General features: G+C 41.4%; 1 protein-coding gene across 12 annotated transcripts in view; it reads left to right on the plus strand.

The window, feature by feature from the left end:
- CACNA1C (calcium voltage-gated channel subunit alpha1 C) overlaps window positions 1-23,567 on the plus strand; it is a 490,124-nt gene that overhangs the window by 368,741 nt on the left and 97,816 nt on the right. For all 12 annotated transcript variants that reach the window (XM_075051200.1, XM_075051188.1, XM_075051198.1 and 9 more), the window contains exons 11-18: window positions 8,517-8,543; window positions 10,633-10,793; window positions 11,589-11,814; window positions 17,766-17,973; window positions 18,809-18,929; window positions 20,872-20,986; window positions 22,084-22,204; window positions 22,332-22,401. In XM_075051200.1, coding sequence (XP_074907301.1) covers window positions 8,517-8,543; window positions 10,633-10,793; window positions 11,589-11,814; window positions 17,766-17,973; window positions 18,809-18,929; window positions 20,872-20,986; window positions 22,084-22,204; window positions 22,332-22,401 — 1,049 coding nt within the window. The remainder of the gene's footprint in view (window positions 1-8,516; window positions 8,544-10,632; window positions 10,794-11,588; window positions 11,815-17,765; window positions 17,974-18,808; window positions 18,930-20,871; window positions 20,987-22,083; window positions 22,205-22,331; window positions 22,402-23,567) is intronic.

Consider the following 23,567-nt stretch of genomic DNA (forward strand, 5'->3'; position numbering starts at 1 on the left):
TCCTTTTTTCCTTTTTGCATGACTTGGAAAGAATGGACTTTATGCTGGGGGGGGAATATGTTAATCCCTCCAAATTTCCTTGAAAAATGGGCTAAGCATATCAGTGCTATAGCTTGTACCATGCTGGAGTATTTTGAGGCTCTGTCCTGTCTTTGGGCATACCTTGAGCCCTTCAGCGTTGGTCAAATGCTCATCATAAGTACATAAGAAATGCTCTGTTTTGGCAGACGTGTGGTCCAGCTGGCCCAACGTTCAGGTCCTGACAGTGACAGGAGGGCAAGTATGCAAGCCTGGCCATTTCCTACTTTCCAGTCCCCTTTTACTGCTCCCAAATTCATGTTTATTGGATTAGAGATGTTAGAGGGCACACTTCTGCTTTTTGCTGTTAGTGGTCATTTATGGACCTGTCATCCATGGATTTATCTGAACCCACTAAGGCTGTCTGCCCTCACAATCTCCTGTGGCAACAAGTTTCAGAAGTTCACTACCTGCTGTGTAGACAAGTACTTTCTCATATCTGTTTTAAGCTGATCTACTACTACTTTCAGTCAATGTCCTCTCCTTCTAATACTGTGAGATTTGGTGATCAACAGTTCCATATTCAGCTTATCTATCACTTTCATGACTTTGTAAATGTTGATTGTATCTCCCACACACACCCTTGGCCGTCTCCTCTACAAACTGAAGAGGAGGAGATCTTATCTGCATTACAAGATGTGATATGTGGAATATGTTGTAAATTCAATCTGCTTTCCTGTGTCAGCCAGCAACTTACAAACACCAGGAGAAATTATTTGTGATAGCTTTCCTTCACCTGCCTGCTGTTGCCTACGTGCTGAGTCTTTTAGTTTAGATTATGAACTCTTTTCTGAAGGAACCAGGCTAGACCTATTCATGGTGCTGAGGCAGTTGTAGCCCTTCCTTTAGCACCCCAACAACTTGCTTGTGCTCTTGTCGCATTATAGGAAGCAGCAGCTGGATATGTGACCACTTCTTCCAGCTGGATCCAATTTGGAGAACCATCTCTATTCTGCAGTTATGGTTCCCAACACAATGGATTCCCTGGTGCTACACAGTGCCAACAACAATAGCAACTGTTACTATAAAGTTGCATATATTTTTAATATTATAGCTTGCATTCGTTTAATGTCCTTAATCCCAAAGGATCCTAAGGCACTTTATGAACTGTAAAGTCAGGGATTGTTTTCACAGCATTAGAGTTCAGCCACCTTCAGAGTAAAATGTGACAGGTGTTTAAAAACAAAGGGCACAAGTGTGTTAGAAGATGTGTGAGGGATAGCTTGTTTTGCGCTGAAACTGCGTTGGGAATTTTGGCAAGCAGAACATAATTATCTTAGCTGTAATGTGGCCAGGAGAGCTGAAGTTAAACCCAACCTAAATGTAATCATGACTTAGAATGGAGTTTACTTAAAATGGCCCAAAGTTCCCCCATAAGAATGGCAGTAGTGTGATCTGGCATGGTGATCACTATACTCCTAGCATTAGGAGAAGGGATGGCTACATCCAACACATTTTAGGGAAGAAGACATAGGGAGATGACAGGAAAACAGAGTTTCATTTCTTCTTCCCACGTTGTAAATGTTAAAACAGGGCCCTAAATTTCACCAGAGCAGGACATGTAAGATTCGGGGAGATAAAGAGTTTCCTTGCCACTTTCCACTTCATTTGAAAATGGGTAATGTATAGTAAGGGAATTGAAGTCTGTTATTGAGAGAGGTTTTTTTACCCCTTACCCAAGGACAGTTAGGATCCTCAAGGCCTCGCTCAGATTGCTTTTCATCACTAAGAGATGGATAGGCTCCTTCATCCAGGAAAATGAATGGCTGTATCATTGTATTTGAAATTCTGGAGTGAGACACAAATTTTGCCAATGATTCCTGCTTTTGTAAAATGTTTGTTTCAAACTTGTGGAGCTGCAAATTCCTTAGCTATGGGTAAATTCAGATCTGCCTTTGATTCTGAGGCTTGGAATCCTTTCTAGTTTGTTTTGTTACTGCATCACACACTCAGGCAGCTTTCCTGGTTTCTAGAAGTATTAAGTCCTCTTCTTTTCACTGAGCCCTAACTGAAACCCCCCATAGGCCACATTCCTGCTGGAACATATAAAATGTAAGCAAGAATTTATTTGAAAGAGTATTTTCTTTTATTGAAACCTGACTAAGAGAATCAGAATTTGGCCCCGTGTTCAGGAATAGAGATAATTCTTGTGGGAAGTCAGTTGAGCTTTTCAAATAAGTTCTTCATCTAGTACTAGTGACTTGAGTAAGCATTAATAATTATAGTCATGCCATCCTGATTTACTCTAGTAGAAGATTAGGCCCAGACTTCTGAGCAGTCATCTGCCCTCCAGAGTTTGTTTTTACAGTTGAAATGGCTAAACAAGTTTTTTGTTTGGTTGTTGAGTTTCAGATGAGTCTTCATTTTTACCAGCCAGCTAAAATCACCTAGTGGCCAGGAGTCCCCATTGCCTTGCTATACACATTTTTTCTCAGAGGGCAGAGACTGCGCTGGGCAAGCTGCAATCAGACATGACTGAAGCAACAGGGAAATTGCAAGTCAAAGCTAATGTATTTATTTATTTAGTGGCATCAGACTGCTAGGGCATTTAACCACCCCAGCACCACCACATTGGTTACAGGCTGAGCTAGCCATCAGAATGCGCTCATGATAAAAGGAAAAAAGGTACCCAGAAGACTGAAAGAAAAAGCATTTTTATTGAATATAACTTAGAATTACTGGTTGTTCTTTCTGTTCTTATAAAAAGCTGTAGAGCTTTGAAAGGCTGAGCCTGTGAATGACAGAAAGATCTGCTTGAGAAGCCAGGCTCAAGCGTGCCTTTTGGAAAAGGAGATCTTCCCTGACAGCCTTTCTCAGCTCCACAGAGACATATGCTATGTGAGATCAGGAGAGTACCTCTCAAACACAAGCTATCTCCTACTGATGAATTGTCTCAAAGAAGCTTTTATTTCTATAGTATCCATACTATAGAAACTGCCTTCATCAGCTGCACTGTCTGGAGCAATGCCAGTCTTCAAACCAGCAGAAGGAGTTTCAGGAAGAATCTAACATCTAATATCTCTTTGCTTATTGTGTAAATCCAGTTTCTTAGAACTAAAACAAACAACCTCCCCCCCATTCATATTCATTCCTGGTGTAATTCTGATGCCATCAGGAGAGCTGTGGCAGGGAGTAATTCCCTTCCTAAGATGGGTGTTAGCTTTTTCAGGCATCTGAATTTGAAAAAGGTTTTGTACGGTTCCACAGGACATTGAAAAGCATCCCACAACTTCCACAGTATATCATCCCTGTCATGGTATTGCCTTGTACTGCCCTGACATCTGCCCTGCAGTAGAAACACAGCAGCTTTTATCCTCAAGGACAACATTTGAAAGCGGAACATCTTACTTCTGATGGGTCACAGCTTTAATAACCTGTTGCCTCTGGGTACAAAGAAACATGTTTCCTCTGCAGCAAATATCAGTGGGATAAACCCAGCACTAGGAGCAATGGGTTTCTATTTCAGGATAGCCTTATACCCAGGACTTCCCAATAGCGAGTAATTTCCCGGAGCCTCTGTGGTTACTGCTGTGCAGGACATAGATTCCTGAGGACGGGCTATTGCTCATAATCAGTAGTAATCTGTTCTGTGCGGGATGTCAGCATATATAATCTTCCAATACCACCAGAATGTTAATTTTCTAGTACAACCATACAGATCTGGAGTGCCACAATAGAGCTTGCTTCTATACATATGTATTAGCTAAAAAAAAAGACCTTTGTGGAAGTTAATGTTCCATAGAGCCTCAATAGAAAAGTGAAGCACTTGAGCTCAAAGGGAAGGAGAGCTTAAAATTATCTGCTTTCATTGAAACAATAAGCCACTTGGCATTTTCACCTTGGCCAGGATTTCTATACCTTTGGGGGGGACAGTTCAATTGCTTTTCCACCAAAGAGGGTTAAAACAATAAAACAGGATAAACCAAAATGAACAACCTACACTAGCTTTCCAACTGAAAACCGTGTGTCCTGAAAATATTATGAACAATGGAAGCTTTCCCTGGCAGCTGAACTATCAATGATTTTTCCCTTGGTGCTTTGCTGGGTGGGAAAATAATTCCTATGCAGTTCTTGCAATAATCAGCATAGGAGCTGGTGGTAAAGGCAAAAGAGTCAGTTTGCTTGCAGGTTTGCTATAGCTGCTGGTTTTCACCTAATGAGAAGATAGCCTCCTGTGAGGACCAAAGTCCCCATCACATCAGAAGCAGTAGTAAGAAAAGTCTGCCAAAAGCTCTGAAACCACTGCTGACTTTAGCAGGAAAACACACAGGATCAACCCTTATGTGTCAGGCTCAGCTACTGCTCTCCAATTTATTATGAGCAAGGTGTTTTTGATATTCAGACTCAGCTCTAGATATGTGTCTAAAGGACAATAGCATGACCTTGTGGAGGAGGAATTGTCTTCCTACTTCAGGTTCTGTGACAGGCCTTGCCTCTGACTTGCCACAGGGAGAGTAAGAATATTCACTAAATGCTGAAGTGCTGGCCTATTTTCCCAGCCTGTAAGAAAGCCTGTTGAATAGCAAACCAGTTCAATTTTAAGCTAGACAGATCCAGTTTTCTTAAGGATGTTCCACAGATTCTTACTGCTGCTGGCCAACAACCACCTCGCTCTTAAAACCAGCATCGCTCCCATCAGGTTGGCATGCTTTCTAGTGCTTCTGCAAGAAGGGCACAAATGTAAAAAAAGAGGAGAGGCATCGCTGTGTGGACTGTGCTGAAATTCAGTGATTGCCTCAGCAGGAGGATCTCCGTCCACAGATATCAGAACGCAAGTTATCAAGGGTCAGTCATATGTTCTGTTTTGCTGGAAGCTTTTAATTAACGGTCAGAAATAAGAAATGGTCATTGCATGTTCCTGTACATCTCCCCAGTGTTAACTGCATTGTACAGAGGATAGCAGGCAGAAGGATGGAGGCCCATTGCTTCAGTGTGAATCGCAGAGACATAGCTGAGGGTAGAACTTAGCCCTAACACTTTATTAGGCTGAGAGATTATCAGGTATGCAGCATGCATTCCTGAAAATGTCATGTCACTATATGCTTTTGTCCCAGTAATATGTGGAAAAAGGACCCAAGGGTGAGCATCTTCTGTTCAGGGATGCCAGCATCCTGACTAGAAGCAATGAAATGTCATCAGCAGGAATAGAGAGAGGGAAAAATGTTGTGCCACTTGACCAGTAACTGCATGAATGCACCATATTGCACCAAAACAGAATCAATATCACACCAGGACTGTGTTCTCACAGTTCTAAAATCTGTAAGATATGCACAGTGCAGCTCTTTGGATGTTCCCCAAAATTGTGTATAACCTAGAGGCATAGTAAGTAAATTTCTGTGTTACTGCTTTTCTGAGAGCTTTTACTAGTATCCAAGGGCTTTTTTAAGTTCTCATGAAGATGGTTACCTATAGGTAGGATCATATGGTGTAGAAGTAGTTGTGACACACATGCCCGATAATTTTCATCATCATGTTTAGTAACTTCTACACCCAGAAAACAACTGTAACAGGGCCTTTGTGTCATGCTTGGAGACCTAAAAGATTTTTCCAGAATTGTTTGTTGTGTGTACAGCTACACAAAGCCCTCAATCCCTGTTATACAAGAGTGTCATATCCTTCACAAGTGCATAGTTTCTCTCCTCTGGTGTCCACTATGAACAGAGAAATGAAGACTTCATCTCTTAGGATGTGTCATATCTCACTACATTTAAATTACACTGATTATCCTGAGTTTATGTTGATAAAATCTTTAAATTTCACTGTCTTATCTGTATGTGGTACATAACTATGTAAGGTTAGAAGAGTTTTAGAGAATTTAAAAGATAGCTAGTCAAACAGTAGAGGTCTGATTTTTGTGTTTGTCTTTATAAAAGATAATCTGAGTTACATGGTTCCTATGATAAAAACACTCAGTAGTGATCTGAAATGGTTTTTATATAGACTCCTATACCATGATTTTAAACAATAGTTCTCAAGACATTCCAGAGCTGAACACAGATGGGGACACTCTTTCTCCCAATGACATAAAGCTCCCAGGATACCAGAGATGCAAGAGATCCATGTTTAAACTCAGCAGAGAATCTGGTCCACCCTGAACCCCTGGCAACTGCCAGTTTGGAGTGCCAGAAAGAGGCCATGACAAGGCTCCAAATCCAGACTCTTTGGCAGCCCCTACTGACACCATAAAAGCATTTTTTTATATGACATAGTTAACCCTGGTTCTGAAAGACAAAAGATTCTTGATCACAAGGGTCATTTGAAAAATGTGGTTCAGATTTGGGCATAATGTTTTCAGAATCAGTTATTGTACCGTTTGTGTTTCCATAATTCCATTTCACTCTTGGATTCTGCTTCTAAATATATATCTCTTCCTCCTTCCTTGTCCTGTTCTATATATATAGCACACCCACATGTGATAAAGCCTTCTGCCATAGCACTAAGACAAGGGGGGGCGGGGGGGAAGGCTGTAGCTAACCTGTGGGAGCACTGAATGCACTTGGCTGCTGCTCATAATGCTCCAAAGATATAATTATCACATGCGTATGAGTACTACACCTGCCACATCTCTTTTGCTTAAATAAATGAAAGATTCCTTAAATGCCACACAACTCCCTTACTGGGAAACCATTAGCCAGAGAGGTCACCAAAGGGCTTCACACTCCCTGTCCTTCACCTTGCACCAGGCAGGTTCCCCATGACATCTCTCTTTCCCTCTCCCCCTACAGCCGTTTCTTATGAAAGTCCTCACCATCTCCTTTTCAGTGCCCAGCTTTCTCCTTCACTGTGACTTTTGTTTCTTTTTATTTCCCGTCTTTGTCTGAGCCTTCTTCCCTGTTGCCTGTAACCCTGATGCATTACAGTTTGTAGGTAGTGATTCTCAAGCAAGAATTCTCAGTGTGAAGTTGGGATAGCTTTAACATTAAGGATGTGCTTTGTAGGTGCTTCACTCGTCATCCCTGTTAAAGCTTGCTTTGTCTCTGCAGCATAATTTAGCATTCTGTTCAGCCAGTGCATTATTTCTTCTTTATCAAAAGAGTTCTTGAGTGTGTGTCTGTAACCACACTGCTGCCTAGTATGTGGCCTAGACAAGCTGCCTGTGACACAGCAGGAATGATGTATTCAGTGCAAAGGCTTTTTTTTTTTGGCTTGGACCATCTGCTGGTGAAATGTTCCTATCACTAAGATCTCTTCCACATAAGAAAACTGACCCATCACTGATTACTTGTCAGTGACTGATGTCCTCGAACAGAGATATGACCATTTTTAAGGCTGCTACAGAAAGTAGCGTTAGATGCTTTGAGAACTACTTTGTCCCCTGTCTACTAACAGTGAATCCATTTTTAAGCCAGTACAGCAAGACCTTTGCTGACTGTTGTCAACAATGAATCACTTTCCTATCATAGAGGGAACCTTAAGAAATGCTTCAACCCAGCAGAAATATCTTGTTCATAGTCACTCCCCAGATTCTCATTTCTTCTGTTATTGGTAGTGGATTTTGCAGCTTCCTAAATCACCTCTGACTCATGTCATTGCATCCACATAACTTTATTTCTCTCTGTGCACCATTACGTAGGTACCAAAAGACAGCCAAAGAGTTCAAAGGCCTTACAGGACATGTGTCAAGCAGAGCAAGCTAGTGGTTAGAGAACTGGGGTCTATCTCTAGTTTTGCCTGTGACTTCTCATAAAAGGCTAATGAGATTACTTAGGTGAATAAATCCAAGTGCATGGAATTAGATATTTAAACACGTATATAGTGGGAACATGGCCAAATTTTCAGGAATGCTTAATTCCCCAAATTTAATTGATAGCAACAGAATCCATTATTGTTCAGACCCTTTTGAATTCAAACCAATTTACATAGATAACAAAGACAAGTAAGTGTTAGTATCTACATTTGAAAATATCCACCATGCACTGTTTTTCCTTCAATTGCTGGAAAAAAAGAAAGCATTATTTTCCCCATGGTTTCATAATGTGCTTATATATCCTGAAGTGACAGGTGATGTGTGAAAGCAACAAGTCTGTCTGTGTAAAGTCATACATATTTTAATATAAGAAAAAAAAACTAGTGACTAAAAGAAAAAAAGAGTCATACTTGAAAAATAAATTTGGTAGCAGATGTAGAGTGCTCTTAGCATTAGGCCAGCCTTTTACCCAAAAGAAAAGCTAGTTCACTGATGTCTGTAGGTGGTGGAATCCCATCAATGCATGACTCCTGCTTCATGACTCCCACCAAAAAACAAGATTTGTATATCAGGGAATTCTAGCTATGCCCAGTGCCTACATTGACTTAGAGGGGAGGGGATTCAAGAGGAAAACAGCATCCATTAAAAAATTAATTGAGCTTAACTTTGTTTCTTTCTATTGCTATTTTCATAAAAGCCTGGGAGGTATGGGACAGCTTCAGAGACTTTAATGGCAATTCTTATCTTTCAGGCATCGGATCTCAAAATCAAAGTTTAGGTAAGTAAAATTGGCTTTCGCTTTTCCTCCTTTCCACTGGTTTTGTTCTTTACTTTGTGAAGTGGTTTACTCCTGCATCTATGGGACACAGTGGTGATTCTAGGAGATACTGCCAAACTTGTCAGATTTTAGTCAGTCACCTACCAAAAATCAAGATCCTTTTTCTTAGTTTCATACTGAAATGAGGCACAGGGACTACTGACAATATTTCACTCAGAAGTACCTATCTGACTGCTACCTGCATATCTCAAGCCATAAAATATAAAAGCAGAAGAAAAAAAAAGTTCGACCACATAATTATACTACAGCCATTAACATCAACCCTGTCAGCTCAAGGTTCTCTTTCCTACACTTTGTTGTACTACTCTGCTTTACTTGATTGTAAATCTTTCAACTGATGAGGTTTGCATCTTATTTGTGAAATTCTCCCTTTCACCATGGGACATGTGGAGTAATCTGGCAGTATTTGTTTCTCTGTTGACTTAAAGCTTGTGAATATGTGAAGCAATTCCCGGGTGGTCATCTATGGGTTTCAACTGGAAAGGCTGAATGAACTCATGGAACTTGGCTATTGAGGTCCCAGTCCATTTCTACCTCTTCAGTAGGAACCCAGCTGCCTCCATAACTCTGAATTCAAAGTCAATTTTATAAAAAAAACTAAATTAATTTTCAGAATAACTGGAGCAAGTGAGCAACTCTGTCCTTCAGCTTACCTAAATAATGAACAGTAATGTAAATTCAGGAATTCACATATGCGTACAGACTGCCTATATGCATCCCTGTGCAGAGTTGCATACATGATCACATTCCTACAATCAGTGGATTTATTTGTATGTAGGTATAAGCACAAAAAAACAATTGTATCATCACATGCTCACATGCATGCACATTTGTGCACAAGTACAAACAAAAGTGTGTGGGATTGCTAATGATTTAACAGCAACATGAATGTCTATGTGGTGTGTCCATTTTGAAAGCTGGGAAGATCATTTCTTGTCCTAAAACCGCTACAAAACACACAACCCTTATTAAATGTCTGTGCTAGCTCGACTGGGTGCCTTTATAAATTGCATAGCTAAACCAGCCTGGGTTTGATTACCTGTTAAAATGTTGTTGCAAAATTCTTGGCCAGTGTGCCTGGCTTTAGCTCATATAGGTGCTGAACCCTGACCTCACAGCCATAGTTTATCACTGGAAATAATACATAAGAAAAGACTAGCCAAGAAAAGTTCTCTCTTCCTGTAATGTTGTATATGTGTGTGTCTCTTTAGAGATGCATGCACACACATATGTATGTAATATCTATATAAAACTATTAGATTTATTATACAGTAGCAAGTGTTGCCTGGAAACTGGTTGCTATGCAAGTTAAATTCTGAAGAGTAGGAGGTGTGTAATTAGCTTTAAATATCTTCTGTGGTTAGTAATTACCCTCTGAAATCAGTGACACAAGGGGATATGTTCATGGAAGGCAAACTTTAAAAGGTCTGTTGATTCGCAAATGGTATCCTTAGTTCTAGGCATGAAGGTGAGATGCTGAGGTTCCCTAAGTTTTGTTTTTCTGTTCAGAGTTAGCGCTCATATTGGGCTTGCTCCTGAACATTGCTGAATGTTGGAAATGTTCCATGTTTTTTATTTGACCTCACATCTCCAAGGACTTAATACAAAGGTCCATGGTATATAGTGGGTATCTTTCCATTGACTATCCTGAGGCTGGGCAAGGTCCCATTGCAGGCCACAAGCATTAAATACAAGAAGAATAAATATTTTTGTAGGAACTGGGCTAAAAAAACTCTCAGGGTAGCTGCGATGGATGCCTTCATCAGATTAAGACATTGCTTGAAGAGGTTTGTTCACCCCTGAATGTTGCAAATAGGCTTAGGACTAACTTTATTCCTATAGCTAAAGGAAGGATGATCACAACTGTTGAGTCAGATGAGAATGAAAGAACATTTCTCAGGGTGAATTTTAAAGTTATTCTCTACCACTCTTGAACAATAAATCAAGACTAGAGTCTCTCTTGACAGAGATTTGCAATAGCCTAAGGATCCCTATCTGAAAAGTAGTTTTCCTTTTCCAATTTTTCAAGTCGCTACTGGCGCCGATGGAATCGATTCTGCAGAAGAAAGTGCCGCGCTGCTGTCAAGTCCAATGTTTTCTACTGGTTGGTGATCTTCCTTGTGTTTCTCAACACCCTCACCATTGCCTCTGAACACTACAACCAGCCAGACTGGCTCACAGAGGTCCAAGGTGAGGAGAAGCTGGTGGCTCTGTTTATTGTAGTCAGTGTCAAAAAAGGGGGCTGAGGAAGGAGCTGATGTGTTAGACCACACAATGTAACAGGAGCATACACAGCTCCAAATAGTCCTCTGTCTGTGAAGGATCTTAAGTAACACAACAGAATATCTGCCTACAATGGAGGAAGTTTCAGGGAAAATGTAAGTTCCTCATTTCCAGCCAAAGCAGTATTCCACTGGGTGTACGTGAAATCAGGAGCTTATGCTAAATATAAATTTGCAGCAACTGCATTTCCAATTTATGGATAGGTACTGGGAGCCACAGGTTCTCCAAGGTTTTCCCTGAAATGGCATTTATGATAAATTCTAGTTACCAGGGAGGTGATTTGTAAAGTTCTTCTGTCTGCAGAACAGTTGAATCCTTACTGAAGGTGAGAGCAGCTGAAAGGCTTAATTAAGCAACAGTAGGTAGCACAGCAGCTCTTCTATTCCCACTCTCATCTGCAGATGACAAATGTGATGGGAGGTTGTGCACAGGAAGGCATGTCCCTGCCATGGAGGTTGTGTGGTTGTGTAATACATCACAGCTGTACATGCAATACATAAGAAATGCTGTAAGCTGATTTGTAAAACATTTCTGTGAATGAGATGCCCACACTTTTGAAGTCTATTCTTTGACCCAAGCTTATATGAAGTTAACCTTTCAGACCAATCCCAGAAGGGGTTTCTTATAGGCAAGGGCCGATGGTTAGCTGTGATGACCTTTTGACTAAGTTTCATTAATCTATTTCTGTTTGTTTTTCATGAGACACTGCCAATAAGGTGCTGCTAGCTCTTTTCACGGCAGAGATGCTGCTGAAGATGTACAGCCTTGGTCTCCAGGCCTATTTTGTGTCCCTCTTCAACCGCTTTGACTGTTTCATTGTATGTGGAGGAATCCTGGAAACAATTCTCGTTGAGACAAAGATCATGTCACCACTGGGCATTTCGGTGTTGAGATGTGTTCGACTCCTGAGAATATTTAAAATCACAAGGTACTTTTGTGCTTCTTTGGGAATGAAGGAGGGCTACTGCTCAATGCATAACATATATAGGTGCAAGTCACTCACATCCCTGTTTTTTTTACTTTTTGTACCACTAATTGGGTAGTGAGGCTGCTAGGTTGACAGTCCTCATCCTCTGAAGTCTGTGGCAGGACGGGGAGGGCTGTACAGACTGGATATCCCTGATGTGAGTGGTAAGGATTGGTGAGGAGTCTGGCATAGGGGGCTGGAGACACTTGACACCATGCAGATTGTTCAACTGAAATCTGGAAGGATAATGCAAGCTGAGCTTGGGCTCTTATGGTTCCCTGCAAAAGACAAAGTGAAAACAAAACAGTAGATAGCCTTGTGATCTTTTCTGTTGCTTTATGGTAACAGAGAGAAGCCTGAAAGACTGCTTTGAGCCAAAAAAAAATTTGACTGAGGAGCCCATGCCAACTCCAATAGACTCAACAGTGGCCTGAGTGGGAGATAGTGTCAACACCAGCAGCTATAGGCAACGGATGTTGCCAGCCCTTCTCCTTCAGAGAAGTCCAGTATGAAGCAGCAGCTTTATCAAGAAACCAGGCTTTTCCAGGCCGCAGTGTCCCCTCTTTTCCCTTGTCCTTCTTTCTCCTCTCCCTCTGCATAAAGGCACAGGGGTGTCAGTCACTGCTTTCTGCAGTCAGGTACCTCCAAAACACTGGCTTGGTTTGACAGGAGTTTTTCAGCTTGAGGGTAGGTTGTAGAAGAGATCAGCTCCCAGCTTACCCAGATGGGAGCTCTTGGAACAAATCTATCCAAGTGTTCACCCGAAGCAGCACAGGGTCTGCTTTTTCCCATGTAGGCACCAGTCAGCACCTTATAAAAAGCTTGACTGAGGTGGTGAAAGAGTGTGTTTTCTGCAAGCTCAGCTATGAAAATGTCCCTAGAATTGCTATAAACTCCCCCAAAGGAAATTTCTGGCAAATTTGAGATAAAAAACACTGCGCGTGAGAAAAACAAGACCAAAACTGGAAGACAGTCAAGATGGCAGAGCTGAGAGGCAGAAAAAACAACAGACTTGGACTTGTGCATCATACAAGATTTATCCTTAAAGCTTCTGAGCCTCCACTCTCTGGCAGGGTGGATGGTTTTCAGGGTCAGATGGCAGAGTCAGAAAATCAGTTTACAGTCTCAGAGAGAGATGCCAAAGCAAGCCTACAACTATTAAAAAAAGAAAAAAAGGTGGTCTGGACTTGTGATCATAGAAGAGGGAAAAATGTTCCAGCTAAAGAGTTTCCAGCAAGAAAGGCATCTTTGCCCTTTCAGAAATAGGGGGGATCTCTGGTCTGGTGACTGTTTTTCCTGGATCTTTGGGTCTGAAAGCTATCATCACTGAGTCCCAGGCCTGGTTTCTGAGGAAACCAGTAGCTGTTTCAGGCATTGGGTAATCAGATACACCCAGGGCAACATACCAATAGCTATAAAAGCATAAGCTTCAACATAGCATCCTGGAGAGGTCATTGTTTTTTCAAGACATTTCTCCATTCTTACACAAAATATATAATCTAGCTAAGAGAATTCTGTAATAGAAAGGCAAATGCTGAGAGAATATCATTAATACTTTAGGGAGCTTGACTATTGGAGTACTCAAATATTCCTAAAGCTTCTGGCAGAGGTGTAATGTTGGAACCAACCAGCAGTAGGACTAGTTTTATTTACCTTCATTCTGCAGCAGAACTAAAATACAATTTTTCACGGAAGCAAATGTTACCTGGAATGTCTCCTGCAATTTGTACATGGGTCTATGTGTAAAGCACAGAGCTGAGGAATAAGTTATAATGAATAATGTATTAATCGGATTTTGCCTTCTTTCCTGTTCCTAAAATATTGGCAAGTAGGTTGCAGTAGTCTTAGATTTATCTGTGCTTTTTAATTATTCATAATTTTCTTCATGATTTTTCCCCTCCGTGGGTGAAGTTCACCCTCATGTGGAAGGCCCTAGCACAAGCCTCCAAAGCAGTATTTTAGGCCCGCTCATGTCTTACTGCAGGAGAGAATATTCTGGAATTAAAGCAAAACTTTTACCTCTGATGTTCTCCAGTAAATACAATTTTTTCCATTATTCACTCAGCTCTAAATACAGTGATGATTTATTGATGACATTATCAATACTGGTGGAATACACCACCTGAGTGCAATGATATTACAGAAGAATACAATCCTAGAAAGATGGGAAGGGTAGGAGGGACAATAGTGTAATGTTTTATGTCAAACATATATTCAAGAGCAGTGACATGGGGACATACAGTGGGCATGAAAGTAGTGATAATCAAGAGCATTAAAAAGGCACAAAGCAGGAGAATTACTCTGGTGAGAGTATATCAGTAGATAATCTTTTTATGGATTTTCCATGGTAAACACCAAGCACAAACAAATTCTGGGTGCGTCAAGATGATACACTTCTAGGAAAAACGCAAATGCAACTCCCTAATCTAATAGAAACAAATAAAGACACCATCAGATGAACAATGCATCATTTTAGAAACCACATTTAGAATTTCAAGAGCAAACATTCCTTCCAAAATTATAAATACTCTTCAGAATCATTTAGTCTTGTACATTAGACAAGCAGACAATATAATCTGTTTGGTTTATTCTCCCTAATTTTTACAGGGCTGTGCAGAAAATCTCCATTTGCTATGAGAAAACAAATTATTTTCTCTTTATAAACAGTCCTTTACTGCTTTATAAATCCCTATATTTAGTCCTTTATACTTAAAAAATGAATCAATCTATTTGCAGCAGCATACTGAAATTTGATATTTTATACCTAATCCTGCCACTAGATAAATCACTGTTAACTGTAGGGAGGAGAGACAGAGCACCTTTTTTTTTGTACCTGCTTTCAAAGTGGTTTTATATTGGATGAACAGTGTGGGAAGCTTTCCTACAATGAGACTGCCAGCTGTTGCTACTGTTTTAAGCTCTGCATCTGTGATTGCCAGTACCATAAAGACATAGTGGAAGGCAGTGGAGAGGAGAGGGAAGAGAACAAAAGAACTCATTAAGTTCTAATCCAGTTCTGCAAGTGATTTTTGTGTGAGATGTTGAACAAACCATTTAACTTCTCTGCATCATTCCTCCATTTTGAAGCAGGGATCATAATCACGTCCTACTCACTGAGGTTTTGCAGTACCTCATTCACTAGCATCCTCAAGGGTCTGAGATCTGCAAGTGGGAGATGTTAAGAAGCACATTCCTTTCCCTATAAGTCTGAGGCAGCAGTAGTGCTTCTCTTGTACCTCCCATTATATGCTGCCTGATCCAAAATCTCTGATTCCATCCAGCAGTGCCGTGACATTCATTGTAACTGTTTTTTCTTTGTAGTATATTAACCAAAGAGGATGAAGTAGTGAGAGACTTTTTCCTTGTCTGGGCTTCAACCGTTCCTGACGTAAAAGCCTTATGTTTCATTGAGTAACCCCAGATCTCATTTTGAGGGGGTGTTCATGTTAGTTCTGCAACCACCTAATGTGGCAGATGGTAACCTCAGGTCAGGCTTCTAGGACGCTAAGATAAGACAATTGTTATTTTCACATCCTAGTCAAGTCAAGCCTTCCTTATCCTCTCCCTTTTCCTTTTTCTCTTTTTTTTCCCCCTGATTGGTTTGTTTACTTTTCTAATGGTGCTGTGTTCCTAGCTAGCACTCAGTACATAGATAAAACAGCACTGATCTTATCACCATGTCATCTCAGTTAATTGCTTTAAGTTTCATAGTTACATAAGAAACTGAATCTCAGGTACTAAACCATTTGTAAGAAATGCAGGGCTGATGAAAGCCTGTGGAGTTGCACTCTGAGATAGCAAGGCATTTAAGCTTAAAGTCACTGAGACTATTCAGGTGTGTAACAGCTTCACTTTATGCCTTTTAAGGGCACTCCTAGAAAGACCTAGAAGATGTGTGTCCTGGCTGACATTGGAAGACTGAGAGAGATACTGGACCCCATCAGTTTCTGGTTTAAGAATGCTAAAGTCAGTTAGTTTCTGAGTTTCATCAGAAATGGATTTTTTCCCTTTCCTGTGTCACTTTCCCTTCCTACCAAAGTGTGAAAGTATGTGAGCTGTAAGCATAAACGCAAATACAGCGAGCTGTTACATTGCACATTCAGTGCGGGTATTTGGTGGCACTGAGCCCACAGCTTCCGTGCCCTTACCTTTGCTCTGTAGTTTTTCATTGCTCATCTCTTTAATTGCAGTTAAACTTTAAAGCATTCTAGTTTTCTCTGAAGTGCTGAAGCTGGGCTGGAGGGAAAACATCACAGTTCTCTTTGAAGCTCAGCCCTTGGAGATGAACCAGTTGCTGAACTTCAGAGGACATGGCAGTGTCCCTCTGCAGATCAGATTGCTAACCTTCATAAAGCGATTGGGCTGCTCAAACATTCCTGTCTTCCATGGGACAAGAAAAGTCTTCTTTTCACACTGACACTTTAAAAATATTAAATTACCTGGGATTTTAAGAACCCTTGTCTCTAATGACTACACTACCTTCAGAAAAAAATTGTACGTTGAAGGATCAGGCTTCCTCAAAAGAGTGAGAGCACTAGACATGTCTGCCATCCCCCTCAAGTGGAACTTTTGTCTCCAAGGAAAACATGGCTGGAAACTCAGAGTCCTCTAAGGAAAGAAAGGTTCAATGTTATGGGCTTTGGGAGAAAGGAGTGGAGAATGTTGGCCATGGTGGAACCTCAAAGCATGGTGGTAGGCCACAAGAGGTGATGCTAGAAGGAAGACTTAGAGATCACAGGCAAACATTACTGGCTTGCTGACCTGTGATGGCTGTTGAAGCTTGCTAGTAATGTGCATTCAAAATGAAGTGATTGGAAGATGACAGCTAATCTTCAGCCCAGTCTGAAAGCTCTGTCAGACTCAAAACTGCACAAAAGAGAAGTGGTCATGACCAGCTAAGCCATAGACTAGGAGTGGTCAAGCAGATGCAAGGCCAAAGTGGGAGTTGCTTCATGGGTGATGTGGTGGATTCTTTAGCAATTTTTTCTGAAGCCTTTTTCCAACGCGTGGCTACTCTGCAGGCTGGCAAAGAATGCAAGCAAACTGACACACTGCAGCAGAGTATGCTGCTCACATCTTTGAACCCTAAAGTGGGACCACAAGGGCAAGAAGATCCTTTCTGTGCATCATATGTCAGTCTGATCTGAGCACAAGCCTGAATACTCTGGAAGAACAGGTCCTAGCTATCCTCTCTCTTGAATGAAGCCCTTCCAAAATGTTCTGTAGCCTATTTGAGGAAGTATAGTGAGTTTGATAGCAAAAAGAAAAAAGCAGTGATGATGTGCTCTTCCAAGAGCAAAAGAAACTGGACTTTGTGGATGTAGATCTGGAGTCTCTTTTAGGGTCCATGTAAAATGACCTTTAATATCTTTCTCATTTCTTTCAATTCCAGAAAGCTTAGCAACCTCTATCTGTGAGTGAGCCCAAGCACATACTCACACACACCAGATTTTGGACAAGTTTGTATTTGCATCCAAACTGTTTCCCCATCTGCTCTTGTTAGTTATTACAGGCCATTCTCTGGAGTGAGGTATTCTGGCTGCCATAACATCTGTGAGTGTTGTAATGAGGTTGGTTAGAATGTAACTCACTGAAGCAGCAAGAACTAATCACCGTATATTGATAGAAGATTTGCAGAGCCTTAGATGGAGACTGCTGCAATAATCTTCTGGGTGTGCATATGGGGTGGGGGGTGGAGGGAATTGTGTATGTACACGTGTGGTAGTAAAATTACTCATTAGCTGCAGTAGGTCTCATTATCTTAGGGAAGCACATCAATGATTCACTGCTTAACAGGGTGTCTGGAAATGCCTGCTTATACGCAGAAGGCAGCCGGAGCCAATATCCTGTGCAGTCCATGAGCACCTGTCTTGGATTGAAGGAAATTTAACTGTCTCTATTTTCTCTTCCAGATACTGGAACTCCCTGAGTAACCTTGTGGCTTCACTCCTGAATTCAGTCCGCTCCATCGCCTCCCTGTTGCTGCTTCTCTTCCTCTTCATTATCATCTTCTCACTCCTGGGGATGCAGCTCTTTGGGGGCAAGTTTAACTTCGATGAGATGCAGACCAGGAGGAGTACATTCGACAACTTCCCCCAGTCCCTCCTCACTGTGTTTCAGGTAAGGGCAAGAGTGATCCCAATGGGGCCAACACACTGTGTTTACACGGGGTGAGACAGAGAGCAGGTCCTGCACCCTTCCCCTGCAGCCTGACAGTCCCGAGACTGGACATCAGGCTAACAGCGCCAGGAGCAAGGTGCCACACTGTGCTGCCAGCACAGGAGTATTCCCTCCAAAGTGGGGAACCAAAGCTAAAGCCACCAGGTCTTAGCAGGGTAGGACAAGAGAATGGCCGTTGCCATGTCCCAGGGCAGCACCTGCATGCCAAACCCCCATGCTGCAGCTGTCCTTCCCCCTCCCATGCTACTGGGGAACAAATATCTGCTCACGGCACCAGAGAATTAATCAAATGGCCTTTAAGCTGACTGCAGTTTGGGAAGTGATCCACCAAGAGCATCAGGATCATGATTTCATGTGCAAGGTGAAGGGAAGTGGCAGGGAGGGCTGTGCTGAGGGCTGTCTTCAGTGCTATAGGTCATGCAGCTTGTCTGAAACAACAGACGTGGGAGGGAAATGCCTGGGAGAGGTGGGGAGACTTGAACAGAGTTGTCTGGGAGAGCCATTTGGCTTCAGCCATCATCTTCAAGGGGACATCTGGGGTTTTTTTACACTTTGAGCACAGGCCCTCTTTGCATTCTCCTTGTTCTGGGGGGTTTGGGAGAGGTTTGGGTTTGTGGGTTTTTTTCATTTTCTAGATGGACACAGCCAGAGTCTCCAGCCATCCTGGGGGAGGGGGTGTTCTCTAGGACAGTAGATATCTTTGTGTTAATGGGGTTTTCAAATTCTCTGTGTGGTCTAACACTGTATCCCTTATTGGTGGGAATGTGTCATTTAGATCCTGACTGGGGAGGACTGGAATTCGGTGATGTATGATGGGATCATGGCTTATGGCGGCCCCTCTTTTCCAGGAATGTTGGTCTGTATTTACTTCATCATCCTCTTCATCTGTGGAAACTGTATCCTTTGATGCTACTCTTTTCTCCAACTGGGGCTGAATTTAAAGCCACTCTTTACTACTTTGTTATGTCAGAATGTACCTTACAATTTTACCTTCTCCCTAGGTCTGAATTTTGGCTTTGCACTTCCAAAAGTTAAACAAGTTTATTTAATTTTAGCTAGTGCTAAGGTATATAAACAGTTGTGAGAGCCAGCTACTTGCCAGTTCCACATGCTAGCTTTTATTTAGTATCTTTACATGTTTAGTGGTTTTATTTTACATTCCCCTTAATTCTCTCAGAGGTTTTTCTTTCCTGCCTTCTCCAGAAATCAATCTCTGTGTGTACCTACTGTACTTACTGCATACTTTTGCTTTAATTGCCTTTTCAGTAACATATTCCATGTGCTTTCATGCCAGCCTTATGTGGAATAAAAATATGTATAATCTACAATATGCTATATACAAATGCTGTAATAGCAGTAACATATGTTTGACATAATTGATTTAGGTGAGATCATATATTAATTCATGTATAAACTAACAGGAACCGTGTTCCATTTCAGTTACTGCAATTTGTGTATTCTTCAAACAGAAAATCGTGTGCTCTGTTATCTTCCAGCCTGTGCTGGTGTTAAGTAACTTCAGTTCTCTCTGGCTTCAAGGTGAAGTGAGGGCACTGTACATATCCCAGGAGGTACAAAGCACATTGCATGATTAGGCTGTGAGTGTCTTTTCACAGGAATTTGCATATAACACAGAGCTATGGTTCTGTTCCATATCTCAGTTTGCTCCAAATTTGTTCATGTTTAGTTTCTGCTTCCCTAATAGATGGCCCTCCTGTGTCAGAGGTGACATTTCTTTTTATATTGATCCTTCTATAAAGCCACCTTGTAGTCTCAGCCCAGCTCTTCCAGCCTTTCCTCATAATTCAGATCTCTCAAACCCTGTTATTTGACATTTCAGTTGACCTCCATGCCCTCTCTTCAAAGTGAGATGGTGCAATTCCACTTATCTGAAGGTCAAGGCAGGCAGTCTGCCTAACAGCTTAAAAAAGCTACAATTTGGATCTCCATGTGAACTGCAGAGGAAAACGTGAGCCAGCTCTACATGCTGGCTGACTTTGGAGCCATTAGACCCTGGAGCCCAGGGAGGGGGGTGGCTGTATTTCTAGATTAAGCCTTGCACTGAGGTTTACTTAAAAGTTATTATGGTAGAATAAGACCCACTCTCAAGAAATTTATGAAGGAAGCTGATGCTCAGATTTGTAACATGAGGTCTGAACACTGACTGGCAAGACAAGAAAACAGTTGTGATTCCTTGCCCTTCAGCTACATGGGCACAACTGGCCATGCATGGACCCTCTGCTAGGAGATGGCAGAGTTGTCAGCTCAACTTTCAGTGCCCAGACTAAATGAATTTCTTTTTGGTTGCCTCAGAAATGCTAATGAGAGTGCTATGTTTGCTGTCCATAAAATCCACTCATGTCTGTGGGAATACCTATAATGAGGTTGTTCAACTCAAGTAAGTAGGCCAAAACTGGAAAGACCAGGTGCCTTATGGTATGAGGCTCTTGAAAATAAGAGTGCTTTAATAAAAGTGACCTAAGCTGTCAAAGATGCAAAGCATTCAGCACTTCCCTTATCTTCAGTGGGATTTGTTGCACAAAGCGAGATGCTTTGGTGAAATCAGAAACTAAAATATAAGTTTGGACCTAGATATTTTATATCAGTCATTCTGCTGTGAAATTTTGGAAACCTCACACAGTGTGTTACCCATTTGGATGGAAGGTGTAGGTTTGTGGATGCTGGGTAAGCACATCCTGAACATTTGTGTGAAATGGAAGTTTGGAAAATCCAAGAAATCTGATGACAAGTTGATAAAAATTTTCAATTAAGAAACCTTTAGTATAATGTTGTTCTGCAGTTTTCAAAGCCCATTTTCTTTAAGTAGCACACAAACAGATATCCTGCTGAATGTATTTTTGGCCATTGCTGTGGACAACCTTGCTGATGCTGAGAGTTTAACATCTGCACAGAAAGAGGAGGAAGAGGAAAAAGAAAGGAAAAAGCTAGCTAGGTAAATCCATTTGCATACACCTATCTACACTCATATGCATGCATTCCTGTGAGTATATTTACACACATTACGTCCATATATATGTGCAAGTAAGTATGTGTGTATATGTAATATATATGCATAACTTCTCTGTAGGTGTGTATAGATTATATATATGTGATTAATATAGTTATATATATTATTAGGTATATGTAAATTTTTATGTAAAAGAATTCAAACTAAAGGACAGGAAGGTGTCATGAGCTGGGAGTCCCCGCAGTTGCAATGATGTGAGCAGAGGAAAGGAAGTCTGAGTGACTGATGAACTTTCAGGGCATCAGCAGAGAATGAGTGGGATATGGTGTCAATGTTAGAATCCTGTTTGAATCTCCCTATTACCGTCCCATTGCTTTGGACCACAAGGCATGTTTTCAGACTGTTGTTGCCATGACAAGATTCAGCAGCTTCTTTCTCTTTTGAGGCCACATGCTGTTCTTCTCTTTTTTCTGCAAACTTAGGAGGCACGAGCTGGATGTAGAGCTTCTCTGTCATTACCAGCTGCCAACAGCGGGGAAGCCTCTCCTTAACTGGTTATTTCTATTCACTGTCTTCCAGACTGCTTGGAGGGGATCTCTTGTGCAGATCTTTCTGCTTTGTCCTGCATGAGAGTCAGCAGGTTTCCCTGGCTCTGGGAGTGCAGCGAGGGGCTAAACTTTGCAGGCAACCTAGCGGAAGACCACAAGATATGGCTTGAAAATGGTTCATGCCTTTGTCATTGGGTGAACAAAGAGATCTCTACCAACAGATCTAGAATACTCGTGTGCACAAACGCACAGGCACGTACTTCCCCCACATGCGCATGCACACACACACACACAAACACATGCCATTGAGAAAGCTATAAAATAAAAGGATGGTATACAGAATTAGAGCAGAGTCTCTGCTTTTGCCTGCAGATGAGCACATGGTAGAGCCGCTGGTATGTAAGCTGGACTCAGAATGGAGGTACCAGCCAGCCGATCGTTCTCACAGTGTGCGCTGTACTACATGAAGTTCCTGAAAGGGAAACAGCTTTCCACCTTTGTAACTCTTTGCTTTTTAACTTGTAAAATTGTTAGGACTGCTAGTCCCGAAAAGAAACAGGAGATGGAAAAAACAGTCGTGGAGGAGGAGACAAAGGAGGAGAAAATTGAACTGAAATCAATCACTGCTGATGGAGAATCCCCGCCTGCTACCAAGGTAAGGTCTGCTGCCAGCCAGCACGCTCTGTGCAGTGATGGCATGAACAGCTTGGGTTTCTGAGGGAATGAAAACCCTCTGGCTTGTCTGATAAAGGCTTTGCTTCTTCTCCTTCCATTTCTGTCAGATCAACGTGGATGATTATCAGCCCAATGAAAATGAAGAAAAGAGCCCATATCCCACAACAGAAGCACCAGGTATATACTTTCTTCCTCTTACCCCTGATTTGACAAAGCTCCAGTTGCTAATGCACATAAAGCCAAATTGTGTTAGCATGTATGCTGAACACGTAATGCTTTCATGACAGGACAGGATGATGTACTTGCCTGTGTTTGCACAGGTGTGGACTTGGTCCTTTGCAGTCCCTATACTGATTAGTTGTATTTGATTTGGTTCTCTGTAAAGCTCTGTATTTGACTTTGTGTTTTGAAATACAGAGCTTTACAGAGAACCAAATCAAATCATATACAAATCTCTGTATATGAAAATGTATGTATGACTTTGTTTTCAGTTTATTTTTTCAGTCCTTAGTGATCAAAGGAGACTCACAACAGATACTCATGAAAGTCATAGTGCTGAATGCCTTTTTGCACTTTTGTCTAATCAAAAAGGACAGTGTGACTTATTAACATAATTCTAAAGGCATAAGATCTCAGCCTAGAATTGGAAAAAAACAAGCTAGAGCATTAGTTAGGCTAGTTTTCAAGTCAGTTGGACCTAATTAACTTCATCCTCAGATAATTAAAACATTGGTTGAAGAAATCTCAGAACTTCAAGGAGTTTTTCTTCAAGAGATTCTGAATGGGAGGTGGGGTTCAAGCAGAAGAATTATAAGCTAGTCAGTTCAACTTCCATTCTTGGAAAAGTGCTGGAACAAATGACTAAACAAACTATATGACTGCAAGATAAGGAGATGACTAGCAGCCAACATAGATTTGCCAAGAACAAATCACGTCAAACCACCCTTATTTTCTTCTAAAAGGGGCTGACAAGACTTGTAGACAGGAGAAAAGAAGTAGATGTCATATTCTTTAGCTTTGCTAGGGCTTCTGACTGTCTCTTATAATATTCTCATAAGCCAGCTAGAAAAACACAGTCTAGATGATTGAGAGAGAAATTGGTCAGACCCTTTATGTGGAGAGTAGTGATGGCCCAAGTGAGGTTCTACAACCCAAGAGTCTGTCCCGAGTTCAGTTCAGTTCATTGTTAATGACCTGAATGATGGAAGAGGAAATATGCTTATTACATTTGCAGATGACATAAAGCTAGGAAGGACGGGAAGCATGCTGGAGGGCAGCATTAGAATTCAAAGAGCTCTTGAGAAACTGGATAAATGGTCTAAATAAAATTGAAAGTGCCAGGC

Source organism: Buteo buteo, chromosome 19 (assembly GCF_964188355.1).
Source record: "Buteo buteo chromosome 19, bButBut1.hap1.1, whole genome shotgun sequence".
NCBI classification, from domain to species: Eukaryota; Metazoa; Chordata; class Aves; order Accipitriformes; family Accipitridae; genus Buteo; species Buteo buteo.